This window comes from Aphelocoma coerulescens, chromosome 2, assembly GCF_041296385.1.
Source record: "Aphelocoma coerulescens isolate FSJ_1873_10779 chromosome 2, UR_Acoe_1.0, whole genome shotgun sequence".
Lineage (NCBI taxonomy): Eukaryota > Metazoa > Chordata > Aves > Passeriformes > Corvidae > Aphelocoma > Aphelocoma coerulescens.
In genome coordinates, this window is record NC_091015.1 from 114355655 (window position 1) to 114374129 (window position 18475).

At 39.7% G+C, this 18475-nt stretch overlaps 1 protein-coding gene across 2 annotated transcripts in view; it reads left to right on the forward strand.

The window, feature by feature from the left end:
- The window catches only part of PIEZO2 (piezo type mechanosensitive ion channel component 2), a 292042-nt gene that overhangs the window by 256458 nt on the left and 17109 nt on the right, over positions 1–18475 (forward strand). For both annotated transcript variants that reach the window (XM_069004418.1, XM_069004417.1), the window contains 9 exons: positions 2193–2359; positions 4047–4222; positions 12816–13205; positions 14544–14802; positions 15320–15502; positions 15926–16178; positions 16919–17051; positions 17469–17616; positions 17722–17936. In XM_069004418.1, coding sequence (XP_068860519.1) covers positions 2193–2359; positions 4047–4222; positions 12816–13205; positions 14544–14802; positions 15320–15502; positions 15926–16178; positions 16919–17051; positions 17469–17616; positions 17722–17936 — 1924 coding nt within the window. The remainder of the gene's footprint in view (positions 1–2192; positions 2360–4046; positions 4223–12815; positions 13206–14543; positions 14803–15319; positions 15503–15925; positions 16179–16918; positions 17052–17468; positions 17617–17721; positions 17937–18475) is intronic.

The following is an 18475-nucleotide window of genomic DNA, read 5'->3' on the forward strand; positions in this document are numbered from 1 at the left end:
TAGGTAAAATTTGTTAAAGAAGATGGCTAGAAAAATTGGCCAGTAATTGGTAATGAATCATTAACATCATTACTAGCCTTAGATCGAATCCTATCTCAGACTCTCAGGAAGAGAGAAGCCTTCTCTGTACAAAGTAAATATTTGTTTCCCTTTTTGAAGATGCTTAGATGCAATTAATCCCCAAAAGATTATTTTTAAACAGTTTTGAAAGACAACAAAGATGCCAGAACAGCTACAGTGTCATTAAAAATATATGCTAAGACACCTCCATCCCAGGGAGAAAAATGACCTTTCAGATTAGGCTGGAAGTGCCTGGCACCATGGTGACACTATGTCAGGCTAGTGATGGTCAATAGTAAAAATAATTTTAACCTGAGAGCAGTGAGTTCTCCTAAAGTCAGTAGCAGACATTGGAGAGGAAGAGTGTGGGTTAAATTGGAGAGGAAGAGTGTGGGTTAAAAAAGAATATATGCTGTAAGTTTTTGTGTTTGTGTGCTATTCTCTTATCACCTACTCATAATATTTTACAGAATTCAAAGGTGATGAATGGTCCTTGAAGTAGAAACAGCTTTCCATTTAATTTCTAATGGCAGGAACTCCTTACTGTCAAGACCTGCATGTTGAATGAATAAAATTTAAGTGGATAGCTCCTCCAATTCTAAATGACATAGAAAAGACCTGAACAAAAGGGCAAAATATTATTGAAATAATTATATGACCAAGTGAGGGGTGCTAAATGCTCCTATGCTCAGTGCCAGCAGACCAGTTCCATGGCACTGCTCCGGTAAATGGGGCATACTGCCATTTCAGCACCCACTTTTCAGGAAGGTTCCACTAATGATTTTTTCCCATAGATTCTCTCTACATAAATGTGCATACAATCCTGCCTGAACAGGGAAATCTTTTGCTTTATTATAGCTTCCCTTTTGCAGTCTTTCTAGGGAGCTGTGCACTCACTCTGCAGAGTTTTGCGTGCCATCTTGTGGTACAGCTAAGAAGTGAGATTGTTGAGAGCATCATGCATGGCAGATTATTGACAGTTTTCTACTATTTCTTAGTATTTCTTATTTCTGCTTAATCTAAAATGCATCTTTACCTGCTGCTCTGGGCTTTGAAACCTATCAGGGACAACTAGCTCTGGAACTGACTATTGGAAAGAAATTTTTTAGTATTTTATAGATTCATACAACCATAGAATGGCTTGGGTTGGAAGGGATCTTAAAAATCATCTGATTCCAACCCCCTGGCCATAGGCAGGGACACCTTCCACTAGACCAGGTTGTTCAGAGCCCCATCCAGCCTGGCCTTGAACACTTGCAGTACTATATGAGAATTCTAGCGTGGTGTGTATGTTTGTGAGTGGATGAAAAGTAAGTTGAAAGTGCTGGTTTTCAGATGAGAAATATCATTATGAATGCCAAATGAACTACTGAAATGAGAAGTTAACTTGAGACAGATGTGTTGAACAAAATAAAGCTACTATTGTTGGTGTACACCCATAAGCCTTATCCGTGGGAAACTGTACTCTTTTGCCAAAATGGTGCAAGAATAAAGTTTTATAATTATTATTTGCCCTAGTTGTGCTTGTTGATCTGAGATCACTGATGGCACAGTGCAGCCTACTTAAATAGAGACTTTGAAAACAGTAAATACAGGAAAGTGTGATTCAAAGTGATGTGAGGTCACATTCAAAGACTGTTTAGGCAGGTTAGACTTTAAAGCTCGGCTTCACAAGGTTCAAGCACAAAAGGCGAAGTTTGTGCAGAGAGAAACACTCACAAGTAATTAGACACTGAAGAGGTTCAGCTCAACACTGAGCACTTGTTCAGATCAACCTGGGGATGTTGAGTGGTCTCAGGAGATGCCCAAATCCTTGGATTTCCTTTTACCGACCCGTGCATACAGTGTCTCTCTAAAATCAGGACCTGTTTACATGACTAACGATTTCAGGACCAAGGACTCACAAGGTGGAAAAGGGATTCCAGATGATAAGCCTGGGCATACAGTCAGGAAAGTTGTCCAGACAGCCAAAAGGCCTCCAGCCATCTTCAAAGATTCCTTAGTATGACAGTGTCTCGCAGCCTGGTATATTATTATTAGACAATAAAAGAAAACTAAATCTAACTCCAGGCAAAAGCACAATAAAAGATATTTGTGTTCACTAACTCTCTGTTGCTTTTGCTCTCCCTTAGATAACATCATCAAGAGGATATTTAATATCTTGAAGTTTACTTGGGTCCTTTTCCTGGCAACGCTGGACAGTTTTACAGCTTGGCTTAACTCCATCTCCAGAGAACACATCGATATCTCCACTGTGCTCAGGATCGAGCGCTGTATGCTGACCAGGGAGATTAAGAAGGTAACCCCTCAGCCTTTTCTGTCTGCTAATGCCATTTCCAGCTTGGTGAAAAACAAAAATCTGTCTTTTCACATCACGGCAGTGAGGAGGAAAATTATGAAAATCTCACATTCACATGCATTTTAAAAATAAGTCTGGACATTTTTACTACTTGCTGGTTTATAAATCCATAAATAATAAATTATTTGATTTATTACCTGGACACAAAACAAATTATGGGAAAAATAATTCTTTGAGAGGTTGATGTAAGGTTTTGGCTGAAACACTTCTGTAGTATAGTGTAGTTCTGAGGGGACACAATAGATTCAAAAAAGGAGGAAAAGGCATAGTATTTTAAACAGCTCAAAAACTACCTCAGTTTGCATGTTTCACTCTTCTTGTAGCTCAACTTGCACTGGAAATGACTGACAATATACAGGCATACATTTGTTCAGTGAGAATGAAGCTACGTGGGCCTTCACAAGCTAGCTGCATATTAGCAAAACCCATTATTAGCAGAGGTTAATGTTGTTAGTGTAATTAGAAGTGTATTTAGATCTTCCAAATGCAAGTAGATGATACAATTCTTACCCTTTATGCCAGGCCTGCATTGAAGCTGGAAGGTAACTTGTGCCATCATTTCAGAGTCAGGATGTCATAATGGCACCAACATTTATCACTGCAGAGGCAAAACAGCATGTACACAAACATACCTAATTAAAAACCTGAGTGTCAAATTTTGTTCTTAAGATTTTTAATTTTTTTTTTTTTCCACAAAACATCAGATTTCGAGTATTGTAGTTTTGGGACACTGTAGAGGACCAGAACTGAAATACTGGAAACTATTAAAATTAGTAAAGGAAATACAGGCAATATTTTAGACTATTTTTATTATCTTAGCTGGGAAAAGTCCTTCCATAAATTAGAAAAATTACTGTTCAAGAATAGCAATCTCCCCTCTCAGTGTATGATCTGAAGTCAATGCAACCACTAGTGGAATGACTTGGATGTGTTTCTGCCTAAGAACAGAAAATTCTCAGTTTTATCCATATGATACACCTTTAGAATTCTGATTACAGTATCACAGCCAGAAAGACTTGATCCTGTGCCCAGATCTGGTCTGACAGTTAATAAAACTATTCTTTCAAACTAGCTTGATTGTGAAGCCACAGAGGAGTAAAGGTCTTCAGTAGTTTTTTCATGGTTTTCCATCTGTGTCCATAATTCATTTATAAGTTTTGATTTTGGAACACTAATTAATATCTAGATCAGTTTGTATATGAACAGTTTCTTGAGGTTTTTTCTGTTTAAAAATTCTGCTACTGGCCAGTAATGATTGTTCTGAGAGTCAGTAAAGCTATCTAAAAGAGATCCATCAAAAGTTGCTGGACTACACATTGAGTCCACTCCTCATTCCCATGCTGAAGGATCTGCAGTCCATCCAGAGGAGTTGTGGTGACTAAATATAGCCTGAAACTACATGGGTTCCTCCAGTTTTGCTTGAAAACCAAACACTTTGGGCCATGGTAGTTTTAGTCAGAATCTGACTTGCACTCGGAGAAGGAACTAGAGGTGAGAGTTTGCTATTTGCCAGGAAGATGTTTGCTCAGTCCTTAATCCTTTACTTGCCAAATTACAGAAGAAACTGCTTCCTCAAAGAATACACCTCCCCCAGGTCATGTATGTCAACCTCTACTCTCTTCTACAGGGAAATGTTCCAACACGGGAGAGCATCCATTTATATTACCAGAACCATATGATGAAACTTTCTGAGGAGTCAGGACTGGACTCAATTGATAAAAATCCCAGTCAAGCTTCTGGTTTGCAAGCATCTGAAAGAATGGATAGTTTAGATTCAGCAGCATCTCGTGACAGCATCTCCAGGTATTGATTTAATTTTATTCTGTGAAAGACACAGGGATCGTGCAGTAGGTGTACTATTAGATACTGTCTAAGCACTGATGAACTTTCTAATCAATGCTGAATTCTATTTTGATTTTTCCATGCCATCTTAATAGTAAAAACTACCATATGTTACTATTCCTTTATAGTGATGGACTCAGTTTTTGGCTTAACTTCTTTTCCAATGCATAGCTATCTCACTGCTTTTAATTTCCCCTAGAATTAGGAGTCATTGGCATTGGCATTCTGTTCTTGTGAAAAGCAGTGGAACATAACAGGTGCTGAGGATGCTTCTGTGAGATAATGGTTTAGAAATTCAAGCATCTAATTTGTCAAGGGACCATTCATTGTGAATATTTTGTCTTTGTAAAATAAATTGTTATCTGTTGTCCATAAATCAGAAAGGGCATTGCATTGAAAGAGATTCTGCATTTGAAAGAACAAAATCCCCTCTCATACACTCAGGGCAAAAGCCACCTGAAGAGCCTGGTTTCCCAACTGCCATGATTACAGTCCAGCAGAGCTACATGGTTGTTAAATCAAATACCAAAACTAGTTCAGGAAAACCACCTTCCTCATTCTTTTCTGCAAACGGATGCCATCAAGTCCCCTGCCAAAATTACTGCCTGCTCCTGCTGCTTCATGCACACAGAGGCACACACATTCACTTCCTTCTCTTACAGAGGCAGTCTGTTCCCACCATGTCCCTGGTGTTCTTGACTTTTACGATTCTGCAGAATTTGTATAACATGAGGGGGAGAAGGGAGGGCTTTGGAAATCCAGCTGTTTCATAATCTGTGGCCTTCTGCTGTCTCCTTCTGTGAAGTGTGGCAGTATCATATTGTGTTTGATACTCCCAGCAAACTCAGAAACTTCTGTGAACAGTAAATTATACATAGCTTTTACTAATGACATATGGGTAGATGTCAGCAGACTGAAAATAACGAGGGGTTGTCTTCCTTTCTGATAGTATTGAAAAGCAAGGGTAAGAGAGTGCCTGTGAGTACTATGCTTGAACAAAATATCCACAAATTGCTCTTCAATGAGCTCTGGCCTTTGAGAGGTTCACTCCAGTAAAAACACCAAATCTGAGCAAATCTTTCTCAGTGGCTTGTTGCCCAACTGAGCAACACCTTTGTGTTTTGTCTCAAAGTTTTACAGGAGCCAAATGATGTGAGAAAAAAGTCAAATTCTGTTACCAGCTCACTTGGACCCACTTTGATATCTGCAGGGCAGATTTTAACTCCACAAAGTTCAGTCTCACCTAAAGAATTAATAGTAGTATCAGTCCTGCTTTCATTAAATAGTTTTTAGTTGCCCTGTTTACTGTAGATAGAAGTTATCATTACTATACAATCATTAAGCAGGAACTTTAACCATAAACAAAAGGAAGCCAATTCCAAAATTAATTATAAAAAAGAAAAAGAAATCCTGTCATTTTCATGTATAGATTCTGCCTCTTCATTGAGATGGTATCCAATCTTGAGCTCCACTTGTGTCTTTTTCTTTTTTTTCCAGAATAACCACCCATTTTTCACCCTGCTTTAAGCACACTTGCACGTTTAAAATCTCTTTTCAAACTCAGAGAATTCAGTGATTCTGTGGTGCTGCTTTGCCACAGAAAGAGTTAAATCTTTCACATGGGTTTCTGTCATCTCCATTTCCTTTGAAGAAGTCACAGGATTTATAAACAAAGGAATAGAAAAGGCAGAGTTATGACTGATTTCTCTAATCTCAAATTCTGGTAATGAACAATCAAATATTCTTGCACTGAGTATTATGAGTTGTGGACATCTGCTATAATAATAGATGAAGCAATAATGAGTCTGTTAATTGAATGATAAGGCCATCTGTCTATTGGGGCACTCTTGCATATCTTTTCAAGGGATTACAGAAGTGCCTATGACATTTTTTAGAAAAGTGAAGTGTTTTAAACTTGTTATGAGTTTATTGACTTTTTTTAATTGCTCAAACAAGAGCAGGTGGCAGTTTGTATTTTAAAGTAATGATTTCCAGTAAATGTATGAGTGACTAATTAAATCTCAAGCATCCCTGTGATCATGGATCTCAGGTTGCAATGGAAAACTTTTGGGAAGGGCAGAGGGTTTCTGTTCTGCTTATCCTTTGGTTGCACTACTGAAAATTCTGTAGTGGACATTAGGTCCCTGAGTAAGGTGAACACATCTGGAAGCACACAGGAATGCTGAAGAACAGAAGCTATTCCATTATAATAAGACATAATCCTCAGTGCTCAGGATAGGAATTACTGTAGGTAAACCCTGGATAGCCAAAGAGAAAAGCCCTCCTGATCAGCTCCAGCAACTGTAAATTTCTGGTGAAGTTCAGGGCTGACCCTCATAAGTCTAATCCAGGGATGTTGTTCTTAGCCTGGATAAAGCCGTAAATGGACTTTTGTACAGTTGTCCTTTGTGGTTTTTTTTTCTTTTGGTAGGGCTGTCATTCATTCTCAGTCATTTTCTACACAGTAGAAAGTATGACGTATTCATAAGGTATTTGTCTGGTTTCTCTTTCTGTATAAATACTCTCATGTATCCTAAAGGCATAGTTCATATGGGCCAGGAGGAGAAGAGACTGATGCTGTTCATTGCCAAGCTCTTTGAGGAACACCAGCGGAAGGGATTGGAATCTAGCATGGCAGAGCATTTTCTGCAGTTTGTTTCCATTCGACTGATGACCTGTTTATTAGGTTAAACAGCCTGTGAATTCCAGTAAGATGATTGGGAACTTACTAAAACTGGTTGTCCGCCTCCATGGGCCTTTGCCTACAATTATGTAATAGCAGCTAGACACAGGTGCTAAGACAGATTTCAGGTTATCTATGGTTTTGTATCCACTTCAGTTTGTATTCATTTTTGTGCATTATGAATAATGTTTTCAGTTCCTGACTCTACCTTTGTGTAGACTTTTATAAGAGCTGAAGGAGGAGGAGCTTAAACACCTCTCAGGGTGTTTAAGAACATCACCTTTTATCTGTGCTTCCCTCACTAGAAGGGAGAATAGGGCTTGAGGCAGGGAGTACTGGAGAGGTAACTCACCTAGGGAGGCAGAAGGAAGGATGAAAGGAGAACCCCTGTTTGGGCTGGATCAAAGTCCAATTTAGGCCTGTGATTGTTAGGGATTGATTGGGATTTTTTCTTGGAGGCATGTGGAATGTAGTAGTAGTCCAAACAGATAATGCCAGTTAATAAGTAGCCCAGGGACATAAAAAAAAAAAAAAAAAAAAGACCCCAGAAAAAATTATAGTTCACCCACTAGGCTATTAAACTCTCTGAGAAGGGTAAATTTGTTTAGCAAAAAGGAAGTCATATACTTAAAAATTTTCCACTCACTGGGGATAAAAACATCTCTGCTATATACGTATATATGTATCCCTATTTAAAATGGATACCTGATCAACTTCATATAAAACATTTGAACTTGGGGCTTTTAATGAGCATTCAATTTAAAAAACCTAGTCATTGTATGATTTCAAGAAGCTGATGTTTCCAAGGTCTCCAAAACCACAAATTCGAAAAGTCACTCAGGAAGATATGGTTGGATCAAATTTATGTGATAGGCAATACTTGAGTCAACATCAACTTTGCTCAGTGTGAATCTCTCCACTTCATTGGTGTTCTCATTTCCTCCACATTGGGAAGCATGTTCCTAAAGCACATAAAGAATACACAGACTGTGCTTCAGGTGCTGAGTCATGTGCATCTCCTGATAGTAGAGGATACAGTGCAGCTGCTCAGTCAGTAATTACTCTGATGATTCATTCTTCATTTAAAACAGCTTTAAACCAAATGTTTTTATCCATTGGGATTAATAGGTGGTTTTCCTTTGATTTTTCTGGGAGCAAGGTCCGAGCTGGCATGTTTAGGAAGGCAGCTGGCATATGTTTCTTCCATTGAAAATATATGAGTGGGCATGTGAACATGAACAGCTGCTCTGCTTAAGACCCTTGGACAGTTCCCTTTGAACTATGTCTGCATTTAAAATCCTTCAACACCTTAGTATTAGGTGTTGCCCTTCAAAAGAATAAACTCAGCCCTTGAGACCTAAAATAACACATGCATAAAACATCGTAGCACATAGACAAAAAGGTCGTCTGCAAAACCGTATTGTCTCCTTGCTGCCATCTTCCCATATTTTAGCACCAAAACCTCACTGATAGAGCAACAGCTGGGCCATATTCCATGTGTGTATGTGCAGAGGGAAACCTCCTCCCTCAAGAGCTCCCTGAGTTAGTAACACTGAGCTTCAACTGACTTCCATGCTGCTGAATCACACCTCCAGGGCAGACATCCTGGCTCCATACACCATGCAGACAGCCCTCCACGTTTTGTCTGGAGGGCCTTGTGTGCCTTTGTGCACACACAGAAATAATGAAGTGGCTTGTAAAGAGTTTTGGCCAAGTGAACTGGCAGGACAGAGGTGCCCCTGCCATTGAGGCGGTTCTTAAGGAAAATATTTCACAATACCATTGGTATCTTGGTGATTCTTTTCTTCTGTTCAAAGGCAAAGGTATGCTTTTAGCCTCAGTCAAAAAGGCCATTCTATCAGAAAAGATCATCAGTGGGGGTAGGCCTAAGAATAACTGCTTCTTCTCTCTATGTATTTTGTTCTTTCCCCTTCATTTCCTTAAACACAATAATTGCAGACTATAACCTCATGCCAGTGGATTTTTTTCCTCACTTCAAGCTGGCAAGACCAAAGGAATGTGGAAAATGCCATTGCCCTTCCTTTCTGACCTCTTTCCCAATTCTCTGTACTCCTGGACAAACATAATGCTTGCCAAGGAAGCAAATCCCCTGCTGCCACTTTCCAGGTGTAATACAGATGGAGTCAAAGAAGAAAAGTAGAGTGTAAATCCTGAATTTTGGGGTCTTTTCTTCTTTCATTCTATCTGAGAGACTCAGGCAGGTCACTGCATGTGTTAAAACACCAGGCCACTCAACTCATTTCATTGACATCTGTGTTTGTCAAAGATTTTTACAAGAGAAATAATCTTTTTACCTACCATATCTCATTAATGTATTTGCTTCTTTCCTGTTGCTCTGTTAAATGCTTGTATTTAATTATGTACTCTCTTTCTCATAACTCATCCAGTTCTTCTTTTCTCCAGTTACACATGAATGCTCAATGTATTGTGTATGTCTCTGGTGTCCTGTTGTATTTGATAAGTGAAAGGAGATAAGGGTTTATTATATCTGTTCTTTATTTCAAGATGCGCACGTTGCCAATTTTGAAATACTGTGATTGAAATCAATGAAATCTTCTGGAAAGAATCATCAGAGCTTCCTAGTAAATATCAAAATAAAAGCCATCCCATGAAGAGCAGGTTATATTTGGCATGCATTTACTGGCTAAGTAACATATCCGATTTGGCTCTTTGGTTTGGAAAGAGGATTAGCCAATGTCTGACAGCTATTTTTCTATTTGTGGAATATGAGCTTACTCAGTTTTAAGGGCTCTTCTAGGAAGTTGGCTCATACCTGTGTAAAAAGGTTCAGCACAGTATATCATTAATAAAATAGAATTTGTACAGAGGACATCCTTTTCTAAAACATCCTTGTGGAATCTGGAAATTTCAGGGGTAAAAAACCAAAATAAAACCTGCTCACATATGTAAGTCTGTTCCCCTGGAAAGTGTGTAGAGCACTGTGTTGGTTCCATAACTGCTTGAACAGTGAAGAGATGGCCTCCTATAGCCCCTATGTGAAACTGACAGTGACTAACCCGTGCATAGAAATGTGTTTCCGTGGTGACTCCAAACAAATCCTTATCTTCTCTCTGAACCTTTTTTTTCTCTGTGTCAGTGTTTAGCTGCATGGCGAGCATATTTATTTACTGAACCATGTGTATCATAACACCATTTGGATTTAACACTGTCTCTATAACTGTTTGCGCTGCTGTAGCTGCTACACTGAAGCAACCATGCTGTTCTCAAGGCAGTCAACCCTTGATGATTTAGATGGACCAGACTCTGTTCCTAAAACAAGTGAGCGCGCTCGACCTAGGCTTCGTAAAATGCAGAGCATGGATATGTCCTCCTCATCAGCTGACAGTGGCAGTATAGTGTCAAGGTGCTTAACTCATGCATGCTTTGTTCACTCGTTTACCCATACCATTGTTCTGACTGCAGTGTACATGGACCTGTGTTTGCAGACACGTGGTGTGAAGAGTGGTTTGCATGGTCAAAGGAAGCTTTACGCCCTCCTGTGTTGTGGCACGGTTCTGAGATTCAAAGTCAGGATCACAATCTAGGATTCATTTGCTGTTTCACTTCTTGTTCTGTTGGTTTTTTTTTTGTTTGTTTGTTTGTTTTGTTTTTTTTTGTTTGTTTTTTTTGTTTTGTTTTGTTTTGTTTTTGTTTTCATCCTTAATTGATGTATTTTTTAAAGTTGTTCCATAGCATTACACTGTGTGTATAAAAACAGGCTAAAGTCTGTATTCATTCAGCTAAAGTCTGTATTCATTCAGTCTTATTTTCAGAGTTACTGAGCTGATGGTTGTTCTTAAATTGGAAGCTGGAAGCTAGGTTTCTCAGCTAATCACTTACCCTAAATATGGGCTGAGACGTGTAATTTTAGAAGCTAAGATAGGCGCCATTGTGCCAGTTTTTCAATTTTTATTTTTGTTCATATAGGAAAGATTTCTAAATATGTTTTGATTACTTTAGAATTGATTTACAGTAAGATGCTGCAGTTAGGAAAGGGAAAACAGTTATGAAAAAAATAGCAAATAATATTAATATCCAGTGCAAGAGAAAACTTTTCAGAGCTGTTTACTCAGTTTTTAGCAGGTAAAACCCAGGGATTTACATGACATTGGGAAGCAGTGTTTCAAATCATAAATATTATAAATCAGAAATTTTTATGTCATTTTGCATCATTGTTTTTCAGTGTTGAAAGTGTTTGATAAATTTTTGGAGTCAATGAGTTTTGAAATTTTGGGATTCTATGATTTTGTACATTTTAACCAGGATGAGTGCTACTGTGAATCATCCAAACATACATCATCATAAGTGTTACATGTTCTAATTAAAACTCTGCTACAAAAAAAGTGATCTAACATAGCCACAGTAAGTTTGGAAGCAGCTTAAAATGAAAAAAAAAAAAAAGAAAGTTAATTTTTAGTTTTGGCAGAAGATGATAGTGCCAATGGCTTTGCCAATGCCAGTTTTCTCTAAAAGGTTATAGTTTATGTGAAAATATGACCTCATTAATTTCATAGGAGCTACGGGAAATCTTGTTTTGTCTCTGTGAGATACAGGGATATGCAGCCAACAAAGACACTGAGTTGGTGCCTGTTGTCTAGGCTGTGGAGTGGAATGAGACTAAAAAGAGAAAGAGTGATGTTCAAGGAGAGAGGTAAAAAAATACTTGAGAGGGAGCGCCACAAATGTGATCGGAGGGCTGGAGCACCCCTCCTATGGAGACAGGCTGAGAGAGCTGTTCATGCTGGAGAAGAAAAGGTTCCAGGGAAACTGCAGAGCAAACTTCCAGTATTTAAAGGACAGCTACATGAGAGCTATAGAGGGAATTTTTACAGGGTATGGAGTGATAGGACAAGGAGAAATGGCTTTACATTAAAAAAGGGCAAGTTTAGATTAAGTATTAGGAAGAAATTCTTCATTCAGAGGGTGGCGAGACATTGGAACAGGTTGCCCAGAGAAGTTGTGGATGTTGCATCCCTGGACGTGTTCAAGGTCAGGTTGGATGGGACTCAGAGCAACTTGGTCTAGTGGGAGGTGTCCCAGCCCATGGCCAGGGGGCTGGAACTAGATGATCTTTAAGGTACTTTTCTACCCAAACCATTCTATGAGTCTATGCAAAGCCAAGAATAAGGAAGGTCAATCAAGCAAAGAACTGATCAGAGTGCATCAGACAGCTGAATAAGGAAATAGATACATACAGAAGTAAAGCAGGCGGGTAAAGTAAAAAGGAAGACTGTATTGAAGAACACAGGGCAATCTAAAGGTAAGCAAGATACCCTGTTACTGGAACAGTTTTGTAATTTGGTTTGTATTTCTTCAAGCTAGCAATTTACACGTTCTTTTACACGTTTACACGTTCTCTTTACACGTTTTGAATCAGAGTTGATATGTGCATGTTCAGTTCATGTTCCAGTTGTACACAACAGTCTTACAGTGGTTGTTAAAAGCACTATGTTTAGAAGCAATCCCATGGCTGCCTATCCTTCACCATGGAGCATGTCTTAAATAGATGTAATAGCAAATCTTGACTCTGTTCAGAAATGTTTGAGCTACTTTCAGAAAGGTAGTGTAGTTTCTCTTGCTGATAATATTCATTTGCCCTTTGCTGGTGTTAAAAGATGGTGAATCACTGTGAGTTCAGTGGGATTTCGTTCAGGGAAGAGATGGACCCAGATGTTCCATCTGTATAAGAGGAGATCAGGATGATATCTTTTCTACCAGACCACATGAACTTTGGAGGCCTGGGAATGCAATGAGGTTGCTTAGCTGTCTGCATAAAGGTACAATTAACAAACTTTGCTTGATCATGGCTCTTGGAAACCTCAGCTCACTCTCTTCATCCATCTCCAACAGTGAACCTACGCAGGTCACCATGCTCTATTCCCGTCAGGGGACCACAGAAACCATTGAGGAGGTAGAAGGGGAGCATGAGGAAGAAGGAGCTCATTCTGCATCAAGGCTGGAGGAAGAAGAGGTGGAAGATTATAGCCTGGATTCAGAAGGAGCTGCATATACTCCAGATACCGATGTGCCATTGTACTCCACAGTGGATAGCAATGCAGAAGCTCCTCCTTCCTATAGCAAAGCTGTCAGCTTTGAACATCTTCCCTTTGGCTCCCCAGATGACTCAGCTGGTAAGAGCCTGATGATGGTGAGCCCAGACGACAGTCGGACAGACAAACTTGACACGATTCTCCCCCCACTGACGCACGAGCTAACAGCTAGTGAGCTGCTCATGAACAAGTAAGAATCCTCGGCCATGAAAAATTGTTGGTCACTATGTGTAAAGTTTTGTCATTACTCTGGGTTTTTGTCTCAGAACTAGCCAGCAGTTTCTGATACAGACCTTTTGCTAAGTTTGGTTTAAGGGAAGAAGCTCATTTCCTGTGCAGTTGTTCTAATTACAGATTTCTAAAGTGACTCAAATTCATCTTGGAAGGAATCTCTGCTTTCTCCCTAGATACCATATTTAATTGTTCCAATTAGCATTGAATTTCTGTGCTGCAATTGTCTTGGGGTCAAGGGCTTTTCTAAATATTCTGTGTAGATAGGGCTTCTCTTCTCCAGGCAACTATGATTTCAAATGAGTTTCCTCCAGGGCTATCTGGGAAAATGTTTCTGCTTTAATTATTTTGGATTACTGTAAGGGAAACTCTGACCTTTGGCAGTTTTTGTTTAAGCCAGTGGGAGCTGAGGGTTATGTAGAGACACCGCCTTGCTAGGTGCTTCATAAGGGAGAGGATGTTCCCTTCTTTGCCCCTTAGACACTGTGCTCAGTAGCACAACCAGCATTGAGGTGGGGATGGTGCCACTGCACTTCTTCAGCTGCTTTCTGGCCTGACTCAGCTGGGGAGGGCTTCCCCAAATACAGGAGCAAAATCTTAAACCACAGAACTGCCTTTCAGCTTGACTGCACCCAGAGAGAGAGAGAGAGGGTGTATAGATCTGACTTTGTCAGATGCAGTGTCTTGTCTTCTGGTTCTACATAGCAATTTTTGCTTTTCAGTAAGATCTCTTCTCAGGCCAGGAAACTTTATGAAAAGCAGAGAGAATTATGAAGAGTGTATGAAAGTCACTGCCTTTATATTTATTTGAGTCATATAATGAGAAGATTGGGCACATCTAATGCTCAAGGGAATTTATTATGTTCTAATCTTATGCCCCTGGACAATTCATAATATAGGTCTTGTGATGTACCTCTGTTTTTTCTCCAGATTCCTATCTGTGTTGATAAATCAGATGTGAATCCACACCAGTATTGCATGATTTGCATGAGATATGTTGGTTGGGCAGCTGTAGGAAAGCCATGTTTGTAGAAGTTCTTAGGCCAGGCTGATTCCCTTTCTGGGTAAATTAAAAAATGGGAAATAAGTGCTTCTAGTTACTTTGCTTGAAATTCTTGTTTTCTGAGCTTAGAATCAGGCTCTTTGATTATAATACCAAATCCCCCCCTCCCTTTTTTTCCCTCCATTGGGCTTAGCAGGAGAATTTAATACTTTTCAAAAGGAAAAAGGTAGCAATTTGAAAAGCAGCTCTTGTGAAGTTCATGTCAGTTCATTTGTGGTACTCTGCTCCTCACAGGATGTTTCGTGATGACGAGCTGGAGGAGTCAGAGAAGTTCTACGTTGGTCAGCCTCGAGTCTTGCTCCTTATTTATGCCCTGTACAATACGCTGGTGGCCCGGTCAGAAATGGTGTGCTATTTTGTAATCATCCTTAACCACATGATCTCTGCCTCCATGATAACCCTGGTACTTCCCATCCTTATATTCCTGTGGGCCATGCTGTCTGTTCCTCGGCCAAGCAAACGCTTCTGGATGACAGCTATTGTCTACACTGAGGTATGCTGCTGGCTTTGCAAGCCCATGTCTAACACAGAAAACTGAAGTTGTAAGCTTTGCATGGTCCCTTTTCTGGTTTTGATCTCTAGGATCAGGGGTGGGCCTTCAGCCCTTCACAGTAAAACAAATCTTTGCTAAAGCCCTCAGCAACTTTTGTGGTACAGAATGATCTTGTTTGTTATTTCCTTCATTGCAATGAGCAATATCCTTCTTGGCACGTAAAGCAGTTCTCACAAGAACAGACCATTTGCAAACTGTTGCTATGTAATTGTTAACCACGAGACAGAATTCACTGCTTGTGGTATCTCAAGTACCACTGAGTATCATCTGTTGGTGAATGTTGATTGACTTTATTACTGAAGAAATGTGAAATGTTATTCCTCTGTAGTAATGAATATGCTTGTTTATGTTCTCATAAAACTGACAAAGTGGTCATGTTTTATCCCTCTTATTGTCATGAGGCTATTATATCTGACATGCTTATAAAACACCCCAAGTCTGTTGTGTTTCCAAACAGGTGGCCATTGTCATCAAATACTTCTTCCAGTTTGGCTTCTTTCCTTGGAATAAACATGTGGATTACACAAAAGATAAACCTTACCATCCACCCAATATTATTGGCATTGAGAAGAAAGAGGGTTATGTGCACTATGATCTTGTTCAGCTTCTTGCTTTATTCTTCCATAGATCCATTTTAAAGGTAATCTGGGTTCAGGTAGTTTCTTGTGTTATATTAATTTTTAGTTTCCATTATTTAAGTCACTCATGTGATATAAGGAAGTCATTCATTTGGATATCAGGAAAAATTTCTTCCATGAAAGGGTTGCTAAGGATTTGAAGTGGCTGCCCAGGGAAGTGGTTGAGTCACTATCCCTGGAAGTGTTTAAAAGACATTTAGATGTGGCACTGAGCGACATGATTTAGTGGTGGATTTGGCAGTGCTGGGTTAAGAGTTGAACTGATGATCTTAAAGAACTTCTGCAACCAAAGTGATTCTATGATATCCCAACACAATGAATTTGTCTCCTCACATGTGAACACGTGACTGAGCTGAGCAATGCCTGTGATAAATTCTGTGACAGAAATACAGGCTTGATATGTTCTCTTCTTGTTTTTCCACTAGTGCCATGGACTGTGGGATGAAGATGAGAAAGGAGACAGCTCCAGTAATAAAGAAGATACGGATGATGAGCTCTCTCTGACAGGAGGCAGGAGAGACTCTTCTGCCTCTTTGAAATCTGTCAATCTTGCCGCATCAGTGGAGTCCATCCATGTCCACTTCCCTGAGCAGCAGACTGCTATCAGGAGGAAGAGTTCTAGCAGCATATCCCAGCTTTCTCACAGGTCCAGCTTCTCCTCACACAGATCCAAGAGAGGTAAATGTCATGGAATTTCTAGGATTTGGAGGAAAATTGTTCATTTCCCATAGGATCATTCTGCTGAAACCTTGGGCCGGTTGCTGTGGAGCTCCCAGGAGCTCCTGATTGCTGCTGCTTCTCAGTGGTGAAATAGGATATGAATCAATGTATCTTCATGTTTGAACACACTCCAAGCCTTCCTAAAGTTCAAATGGAGAGCCATACTTCGTGATTCATTATGTTTTTAAAATGACATTATCCAAAAGCTGGGAAAGGAATGCTCAGTGTGGCCCAGATCCAGAAGTTCTGGTCCAGCATAATCTCCAGCTAGAGGGAATGCAAAGCATATGTATTTTTCATATCTACATTTGTAGACACTTGAACTGAGAAAATGTTTTTTTAGGTATATTGAAAGAGATTACATGTCCCATCTTGTAAAAAGGGCGGGGGTACTCAAGCCTAAATGTATATAATACCAATTCAGGTGTCTGAGTCAGATCAGTCAAATACTTGCTTTTATCTCTAGTCTTCTCTTTTTGTAGCTATTAATCAAGTTTTGATCTGCCAGTGGTTAAACCTTTACTGGCTGCTCTCAAGATTTTATCATATTGGGGGGAAAAAAGCAGAAGAATTCATTTCAAAGCTTCTTTCAAATGTGGGAGTCATATGAGATGGAAGTCTCAAGATTTATTACTTTCTAGCTTTAGTATTTAAACTCTTCTTTTGAATTGACTTCTCTTTCCCTTCCTTTTTTCCAGGAAGTACCAGTACACGGAACAGCAGTCAGAAGGGAAGCAGTGTGTTAAGCATCAAGCAAAAATCTAGAAAAGAGCTTCTCATGGAAAAGTTCCGAGAACAAATGATCAAAGCCAAAGCTTTTACAATTAAAAAGTGAGCAATATGAGGAGTTGTGTGGGTCTGGGGGGAGGTTCCAAACAGTCAAGCAGTACACCAGCATTTCAAAGGGAGCAGGCTACTACTGCTGTTAATTCAAGTGTTCATTGTATGCAGATGTCCTACCAGCTGAACATCAGACAAATCGGCAGTTGTTCAAATAGCATCTGCCTGATAAAAAAGCTAAGTATCCCATGTGAACTTGGTTGGCTATGTGTATTTCTACTGAACAAATCCTAATACAGGGGTTTGGAAGTAATCAGAACAAAGGACTGGTGTCTCTGCAGTCCTGTGAAGGCTGTCAGAGTAGATCTTAGGTATCTTTAAAAATATTAATCATACCACACTCAGCCTTTACTTTCTTCAGTGTGAGTTATGTGCTGTTAAATGACATTGTGGTCTATTTTGTTTTAGGACTCTCCAGGTGTACGTGCCCATCAGACAGTTTTTCTACAATCTTATTCATCCAGACTACAGTGCAGTGACTGATGTGTACGTGCTGATGTTCCTCGCAGATACAGTGGACTTCATCATCATTGTGTTTGGATTTTGGGCTTTTGGGGTATGTCACAGAGGCATCTCTCCTCAGCAGGATTTACATGTTGGAGATGCTAAATACCATGCAAGTGTCCTTTTTCTTTGACCACCCTTATATTTTGCTTTTCAGAAACACTCTGCTGCAGCAGATATCACCTCTTCATTATCAGAGGACCAGGTCCCAGAGGCATTTTTGGTGATGGTGCTCATTCAGTTTGGTACCATGGTGGTAGATCGAGCACTGTACCTCAAAAAGACTGTCATGGGAAAAGTCATCTTCCAGGTCATCCTTGTTTTTGGAATACATTTCTGGATGTTCTTTATCTTGCCTGGAGTGACAGAAAGGTATAACCCTTCTAAACAAACAATATGGGTTGAATGCTGATGCTCTACCAAGTTGTTTGTATTTAAACTGGAGGTGCTTATAGCTAGGCTTTGGGATCATGAACAAGTTTCTTCTTCATCTCATTTCTCAGCAGAAAGTTGGAATGCATTTCCACAGCAATAACTGTGGCAAATATAAGTTTGAGGAAGAATTAGTTATATATGTACAGAAATATTCTTGATTTAGGCCAAAATGCAAGCAGGTGAAAGAGAAATTGCCTGTAATTGAGTGATTAGAGCCTTCAGCTGAGACAATGTTGGCCTCTGATCCAGTTCCCTGCTCCCAAGACTGCTGCATGCTGCTTTAGAAGAGCGAGTAGAAAATGTCTCCCTCAGAGTAACTTATAACTTAGCACTTTACTGAAATGTGTGAACTGTGGATTTAAATGTCCTTAAACTGAGGAATGTCTGAAATATGTGTCTGTTCTGAAGAGCAAATTTCTCCTCCTGCGCTCCTGCCACTTGGCTCTGGAGGTGATGTGGAGATGGTCACCTGCTGC